This window comes from Helianthus annuus, chromosome 17 (assembly GCF_002127325.2).
Source record: "Helianthus annuus cultivar XRQ/B chromosome 17, HanXRQr2.0-SUNRISE, whole genome shotgun sequence".
NCBI classification, from domain to species: domain Eukaryota; kingdom Viridiplantae; phylum Streptophyta; class Magnoliopsida; order Asterales; family Asteraceae; genus Helianthus; species Helianthus annuus.
In genome coordinates, this window is record NC_035449.2 from 10,373,239 (window position 1) to 10,381,981 (window position 8,743).

The 8,743-nt window shown below is 38.5% G+C and overlaps 1 protein-coding gene and 1 long non-coding RNA gene across 2 annotated transcripts; one reads left to right on the top strand and one right to left on the bottom strand.

Moving 5' to 3' along the window:
• The first annotated feature begins 213 nt into the window (after positions 1–213).
• LOC110925890 lies at positions 214–726 on the top strand. Its single transcript, XR_002584848.2, has 2 exons — positions 214–407; positions 611–726. It is a non-coding gene; the product is annotated as an uncharacterized LOC110925890 (long non-coding RNA).
• Positions 727–3,216: 2,490 nt separating this feature from the next.
• On the bottom strand, positions 3,217–4,362 carry LOC110925888. The gene is made up of 2 exons (XM_022169692.2): positions 4,070–4,362; positions 3,217–3,981 (listed from the first exon to the last, which is right to left on the bottom strand). Exons 1-2 carry the CDS (start codon positions 4,128–4,130, stop codon positions 3,557–3,559), a joined length of 486 nt encoding a protein of 161 aa, XP_022025384.2. The 5' UTR covers positions 4,131–4,362; the 3' UTR covers positions 3,217–3,556.
• Between the last annotated feature and the right edge of the window lie 4,381 nt (positions 4,363–8,743).

Sequence of the window (8,743 nt, forward strand, 5' to 3'; positions counted from 1 at the left end):
ATAAAAAACAAATATAAACGTTAGGAATTTTTTATGTAATTTTCTTTATTTAAAAATATTATAAAAATTAATTTTGTTGTTTTAAAAAATAGCCCAGCGGGTCAGCCTAGCGAAGCCCACCAAACCCACGCTCCACCATACCGTATTGAATATGAGTCACCCCATGTGTGCCCCCGTGTAACTCATGCCCCAACCCAACCCAACCCAACCCAACCCAACCCAAGCCCAACCATACCCACGCTCTTAACTCAACAAAATTCTAACTTGAACAAAGATCCTTGCTTGAAAATCTGCATAATTGTTTCAACAAAACAAGGGTTTCATCGACTCCTCGTCGGAATCAATCCAAGATGGCAGATCTTCACCAACTTTCTGATGAACAATTCGTTGCCGTTGCTGTTTTCCAGGTCTCTTTCCCTTCCGATCATTTGTTGATTCCTGCAATATGGTTAAAATCTGATATTGAAATTTTTCCCTCTCTAATTTACAAGTATAGGGTTTCGCTTTTATTTCACTTTTATGGTTTTCTGAAATTATATATATATTTCTACTGCAATTGGGTCATGATAAATTAGGATTTTCACCTTAGATTTGCTTTGAATTTTTTTAGGGCAAAAGCCATTAACTCATGGTATGAAACACATGAAAGAGTTAACAGCTACATAATTCAGAACACATTTACAAAATTCAGCATAGGATTCTCTTAAGTTTATCTGTTGGGGATTATTGTTACTTACCTGATCACTGATCAGTGATATAATCGTTTGTTTAGGTTTTTATAAACAAAATATGGTACTAAAACAAAATCCAATTAGCTAAATATAATATGAAAAATTATCAAAATAAATTTGTTAAAACAATTAAAAAGCCGGATAGTTATAAATTATAACATGAACAGATTGACTCTAACTAAAGGTCGAGCTATAGACTAAACTGAGGACTAATGCGTTCAGCTGAAACACTTTCAGTTTTTGTTGAGAAGTGCAAGAGTATTCTGATTAACTGCTTTCACAATTTCCTCCTTGTACCAAACCATTTGTTTCCTTTTGTATATGCATCTCTCTTGTATTGGAAACTACTTTTAACCATATTTGTCAAAAGCGCACTAGGCGCTCCGGCGCAGCAAGGCGAGCCTTTAGCGCCTGGTGGCAGCTTAGGCACAAAAATGGGTTTTTTTTGTAAAAACAGTGCTCATGCGTGCGCCTAGGCGCGGCGAACCATGTCTTTTTTTGTGCTCAGGCGCAAAAAACAAAAGGTAATGACCATTAAAAACGAATCCGGGCGAGGCCGATGCGCCTCGCCTGCGCCTTGCGTCTTTGACAACATAGCTTTTAACTACTATGAACCCGTTGAAAAGCATCTAAGACCCAGATAAATTGAGTTAAATTAAAATCTCGTATGTATTTGGGTACATTCAGTTTATCTCATAATCACGTTAATTGATTATATACATGCATCCATACGCAGACACCCACCACAAACTATTTTCATCCATTTCATTAAATCTGCCAGTGATGCTAAAAATATTAACAGTTTCTTGGCTAAATTATTTTCCTTCTTTGTTGACTATGTAATTAACATATATAGTATCTAATATCTATAAAAGTTAACATCTTGATATAATATGTGTCACCTAAATTTTTACATGCAATAAATAAACATACATCCACTGGTCACTTGAAACATTCTGAGCATCTAAACATCTTCGCATCTAAAAGATAGAATTTATTACATAACGTACATTACATCATGCATCTTATCATAAAACATCCATACAATTCTGTACACAAGTCACAAGGTAAGATTTCATCTGAACCAAAAGTTTAGTTTAAGACTTTAAGTTGCACAAATGAGTAAATGACACAACTATGATAAGGATTAATTTTTTTACATATTTTTCTGCTTGTTGCTGGTTAAAAATCTGCTCTGAAATATCTATCGTTTCGTAGGCAAATAAACATGTTTATAAACATCTTGGCAAAACATGCACATGGTAATCTGAACCTTCTATGCATGTTCTATCAGTCATTCCAATCTAACGTTGCATTGTGGCCCGGTCGTGTTTCACCTGAACACCCAAATCCCATTTGTTTTACCAACAATTTTGGAGGCACCACATTTAGGGATGAGATTTTTTACCGAAATACCGGTACCGTACCGGTACCGTACCGATACCGTACCATACCGATTATAAACGGTACCGGTATCGGTAAGGGATTTTTCGAAATTCGGTATCGGTATAGGTATTTTTCGGTAAATACCGGTATTAATACCGAATTTAATAATGAATTCCAATGGGTTTTTAGGTTGGATTACGAAGAGTCCAAGTCCACTACAATATATTGAACTGAACTAATATATAACAAACCCTAAACCTAAAATCCTTTGACATTCTATAGAACACTCTATGATCAATCAAGATTCAAGAATCCAAAATCCAACTCTATCTTTTTCTTCGAGGTATTCAAAATTTCAAACAAATTCAAAACTATATTTCATGTATGCTTCTTTTTTCTGTGTTCTGATTACAAAACAAAAATATCGATCGGTCATCAATGTTTTAATTTTAATCCTTCATGTTTTTTGCTTTAATACGTCAGACATCATCAAGAAAACATTATTCGGTCAGAAACTCAGACATCAATGGTTATTAAGTCGATATTAGCTCATCTATTTGGTAGTTTTCCTACGTTGACCATCTAGAAGAAAACATATAAATCAAAACATATGACGTAAACTGCTATTTTTTTATCAAAAGCCATAAATTCCCTAACAAAAAGATACTGACTCATGAAAAATACGTCATATCAAAAGCCAAAAAAACAATGGATCAAAATTATCAAAACTTCATAAAAAGTTAATAGGGTAAAAATTATCAAAACAAAATTATTAATATTGATAAGTTTTTATGTTTTTGATTTTAGATTTGAATTCTTCTAAGTTCTAACTTATTTATGGCATCTTCATCATCGGTAAAAAGCATGGAATCCATTGAAGTAAGTTAATTTTTAATGGTTTGCACATAATATTTTTTAGGTAAAATAAAGGATGACACAAAAGCGGTACCAATGTGGTAAAATACCGAAATACCGGTACCGATACCGATACCGTACCAGTACCGAATCTATAAATACGGTACGGTAATCGGTATCCACATTTCCTGAATTTCGGTAACGGTATTTGCGGTATCGGTACCGGTATCATACCGATCTCATCCCTACATTGGAAACTAAAATATAAGTAAAACGAATAACAATCTGTTGCTGCATACATAAATGATAATTCTAATTCAAATACACATGATACGTCCATATGACAAATTGACAATTTGTTTGATCGCTCTCATTGCCGAAGTAGCATAGTTCTATTATTAATCATCGGCAAAAATAATTAATTTGATAGTACTGTGATTAGCTGCAAATCCTAGAAGATAGTGCACGTCAGCATCACAAGCAATGACTATCAGGTCATTGTCTTCATCCCTGTATCTTAAACGAGGCCTTCTACTTTTTAACTTAATCCTTCGTGCTACTTCATGTTCTAGCTCCAAAAGGCCTCATGAAGTAGGAAATTGGAACTTTATCATATCTCCTTTAAAAGTTGCCTTCACTGTCACCATCTTTATATCTGAGATATTGGCCACCGTCTGTTTTGGGGATGCATGAACATGCGAATACGGGATTATATTGTTTATTGTATATTTTGGTTTTGCTGTGCTCTCACTCACAGTAGGGTGATCACCGTTACGCAATGAATTTCTCAATGATTTCTTATTTCTCCACCTCTTAACCCTTACCATCAGGAACACAATAAAAGCTAAACCAAAACGTGTATTCGAAGGCCATTGCAAGTTTTGCTTTGTCCATGCTTTTGGTGACGGTTTTAAGTCGGTAGTATGAACAGTCTTTTTGCTGTGCTTTGGCAATGGCCAACTTGGCATACCATGGTCTCGACAATAACGCTTCAATGTAGACCGACCGACTGAAAAAAAAAGAACACACATCAGACCAAATATCATTACAACAAATAAAATGACTAAAGAAAACCGCGAACAAGTAAGAGAACTTACCACGAAGGCTCTTGGCTGCTTGATCTATTGGCCTTTCAACATATTTTTTAACTGCTTCCATTGTAAGAGAGTTTATTTTACGCTTTCTGCCTTGTTTTGAACTGTTACTTTTTTCTCCAGCATCGGTAATGTTATCGCTCGTTTTCTGAATACTCACACTGGGAAACCCTGTATGATGTTGGTATCATCGTCATCGGAAACCCAGGACCATTCGGAACGGACGGTGTTGTGACCGCACACACAATCGTTTTCAAACAATCCACAGTAATTACAATACATCATCATGAAAACGAACAAACTGATATTTCTGAATGATAAACTAAACTAACCGAACAAACTTGAATCGAACTTGAACTTGAATATAATAACTTGCAATACAGAGACGAATGTACTGACTTAACCGATTATGAACAAGGGTTGCGGCCGGCTTTATATGCAGTGAACAGGTACGTCTTCAAACGTCACACCGTTTCATGAAGAGATATGATGTTTCCATCATAACCGCTCGTGCGGTTATTACTTGACGTACCGGTTCATAAACATCGGCCCAAGCCCGCTTGTTCTCTAACATTACATAACCTAACTGGACTTGATATATTGTTCGACCCACTAGACTTGGCCTCCGGCCCAAATACATAATATAAACAATAAACAGTTTGACCCATTACTAACTAAAACAAATAAACAAACGATACCGGCCCGAGAACCGTTTCGGATGGACTTGATTATTGATCTTCATTCACCGCCCTAAGCAAGAACATCCGAGTCTCCGACCGTGATCACTCCTTGCGATTGTTGGTGACTTCTATCTTGACCACCACTTCGTCGTCGCTTGATTCTTCGAGCCAACCGCAGTTGTTGCTTGAATTTCCAGCCATGACATCTTCCTTTTTCCCACGCTCTTTCTTCATGTAGTCGAAGTACCACTCGACTAGTTCCAAGTAGTAGATGTAGGCGACTTTTATCTCGTATGCATCATCCGGTTCGTAACCATACTTGGCCGCGATCACATCCCACATATTCTTCTCCATCACTTCCTTGAACCCTCCGTTGTGCTTTACAATGCGATGTAACAATATGAGACTAAGGTCTCGACCATCAATCAATTCGGGTGGCATTGCTTTCTCACAAACAATTCCGAGAAAATCCGTAATAAACCAAATCAAGACTTCTTCGAATGGTGCTTCGAAAAACCTTTGGTGTTTCTTTATTTCCTCGTGCAACGTAATAAGATCTCCCGGTTCTACACAACTTTCCATAATCATGTTCCTTTCGATGACGTCTTCCTCGAGTTGTGAGAGAATTAACGCTTGTTCCCGAAGCGCTTCTTTTGATTGACGCGGGTTATCTTTTTCGCCTTCAATGTAAATTAAAAGCGCCTTCTTTGCTTTCTTGGAATACACAACTTCCTTCTTTCTTGCCCTCGAATTTTCACCGTACACCCTCTTCTTGTTTCTTTCTTTTTCGAATTCCCTTTCGTAGTAATCACCCAAACATTCTTGGAATTCTTTCTTTTCTTTCTTGTAACCGTTGTCAACGCCAAGATTATCATAAAATGCGTTGAGATAATCTTGTTCCAAGTCAACTTCCGACTTATCTTCATAAATGTCGAACCCTTTCGAGCGACATCCAAACATCTTCTTTAACACACACGTATCCCCCGTTGTAACCGTTTCTATCCCTTGAAACAAAAGTTGTTCTAGACTTAACACGTTCTTGTCTAGACTAGGAGCATAACTTACACACGGGATCGTCTTGTCTTTGCCGTCCACCGGCACTTTAACTTCTCCAATACCATGCACAAACGAAAAATCCTTCCTACTTTCGTTTGTCACTACCCCAAGGTGCCTCTTGAAACACTTAAACACATTCCGATTTCCCGTCATGTGTGTTTTGAACGTAGGATCAACAACCCATATCGAATCCCATTTACCGCCACAAGTATCCTTAACCACATAATCACTTTCAATTGGTAACGGCGATAAATTGATATACTTACTTGGGCAAATCGAGGCGATATGACCAAATTGCTTGCACTTAAAGCAACGGATTCCCGGTTTCCTTGGCCTACCCACCGATGCATTTGCTTTCTTACCGGACTTCTTCACGAACCCCTTTGGAACCATTTTCTTTGGAAACTTCTTCACCGGTGACTTCCCGGTTCGTATGGTTGGCTTCCCCTGCGCGTACTCATCCTCTTCCGCCGCCCGGCCGCACTTTCCACTACGAACAACATCTTCACCGTAATCGGTTTCCACCGATTTTCCCTTGTCTCCACATACCCGGTTCCCATCATGATCACAACTCCTTCCGGTTCCTGTTAAACCTTTGGCTCTGATACCAATGTTGGTATCATCGTCATCGGAAACCCAGGACCATTCGGAACGGACGGTGTTGTGACCGCACACACAATCGTTTTCAAACAATACACAGTAATTACAATACATCATCATGAAAACGAACAAACTGAAATTTCTGAATGATAAACTAAACTAACCGAACAAACTTGAATCGAACTTGAACTTGAATATAATAACTTGCAATACAGAGACGAATGTACTGACTTAACCGATTATGAACAAGGGTTGCGGCCGGCTTTATATGCAGTGAACAGGTACGTCTTCAAACGTCACACCGTTTCATGAAGAGATATGATGTTTCCATCATAACCGCTCGTGCGGTTATTACTTGACGTACCGGTTCATCAACATCGGCCCAAGCCCGCTTGTTCTCTAACATTACATAACCTAACTGGACTTAATATATTGTTCGACCCACTAGACTTGGCCTCCGGCCCAAATACATAATATAAACAATAAACAGTTTGACCCATTACTAACTAAAACAAATAAACAAACGATACCGGCCCGAGAACCGTTTCGGATGGACTTGATTATTGATCTTCAGGCATGACTCAGCAAACTCGGACAGAACCTCAAATTTGGGATTCAATTTCCCTAATTAAAGGTGAATTATCTTGGAAAATTAGGTTTTATTTGTAGATTTCATATGAATTCCAAGCATAGGAATCTCAATAATTAATGTTCTTTATTATTTACCCTGTCTGAGTACTCCTCGCCTAGACCGAGTACTCGCAACTCCACAAACGACCGGGTAGGGAACACCTAGCGACTTCTACAACATTACTGCTAGTGACTTGAAATCCTTCCCAAGTGAAACAATCTACGCTCTCCTAGCTTGCTCCCACTGAAACAAGTCTTCCAGTCTGACTTTTTCATACTCGTTCCAAGATTCTCTAATCATTGTACCGGATTTCTTTACTCACTAATCTTACAGGATCTCTAAGCCCCCCCGATTGTCTTACCTTTGCTAGATCCCCGACCTTCTGAGTTCTACAAAAATCCCATGACCCTCTGATCTCTGCCAGATTTCTAATCCTCTGTAATAGCCGATACGAAATTGAAACACCTTAGTCTATGTGCTCCCACTATACCCCGATCTTTTAACTACAACCCGCACCTTGCTTTTCTGTCCCTTTTGAATCGTTTGTTCTTTCTTGACCACTGAATCTACAAAGGTAATCTTTCTCTGCCCATACGTGTTAGGGTTATTTCCACACACACACACGATTAAACACAAACAAGAACAAGAGATTTACGTGGTTCGGTCAATGTGACCTACGTCCACGGGCTGCAACTAGGGTTAGGATTTTATTTCTGGGGTGATGAGAATTACAAAGGACCTATCAACTATTTATAATACCCAAATTAGGGTTTACAACTTGTTGACCAAGAAAACCGGTAAAATAGGAAACTGTATAAGGCTTTAATAAATTTAGTGTATCTGCTCCCATAATAGTAGCGTATCTGCTCCATAATAGCGTATCCCACATATTAGAGCATCTGTCCACATATTAGAGCATCTGTTATCTGTTAGAGCATCTAATTAGAGCATCTAGTACTAGAGCATCTATTAGAGCATCTGATTAGCGCATCAAACAATAGAGCATCTGCAGATGCTCTATCCTCCTGCATTCCTCATGCATTGCTGTTTTCTAAGCCTACATTCTCTAACAATCTCCTACTTGGAGGCTTCGACAAACTTCGAGCCATTCACCAGTATTGTCCTTTCCTTTCGTAATCTCTTATCCCACTAGTTGCAGCCACCTTCTCAACTATTCTTGAAGGCCAGCTGAAGCTGCACACAGCTTCAGCTTATCCAACGGTACCACCTTAGTGTACATATCTGCTGGATTTATCTTTCCATCAATCTTCACGAGTTGCAAGGTACCGTCACAAATCAGTCCTCTGATGAAGTGATACCTCAACTGAATGTGCTTCGTCCTTCCGTGAAACACCGGATTCTTTGCAAGATGTATAGCACTTTAACTGTCAGAGAATAGATAACAGTTCAACTGTTTCTTACCAAGTTCTTCAAGAAAATTCTTCAACCAGATAAGTTCTTTACTGGCTTCAGCTATAGCCATGTATTCTGCCTCTGTAGTTGAAAGAGCAACGCTTTTCTGCAATCTTGACATCCAACTAACTGCTGTGCCTCGCACTGAAAAAATGTACCCTGTGGTGCTTTTGTAGGATTGCTTGCAACCACCCAAGTCTGCATCTGCATACCCCCTTAGCACAACATCTTTTCCCTTAAAACACAATGTAGTTTTAGATGTTCCTTTCAAGTACCTGAGTAACCATTTCACTGCCT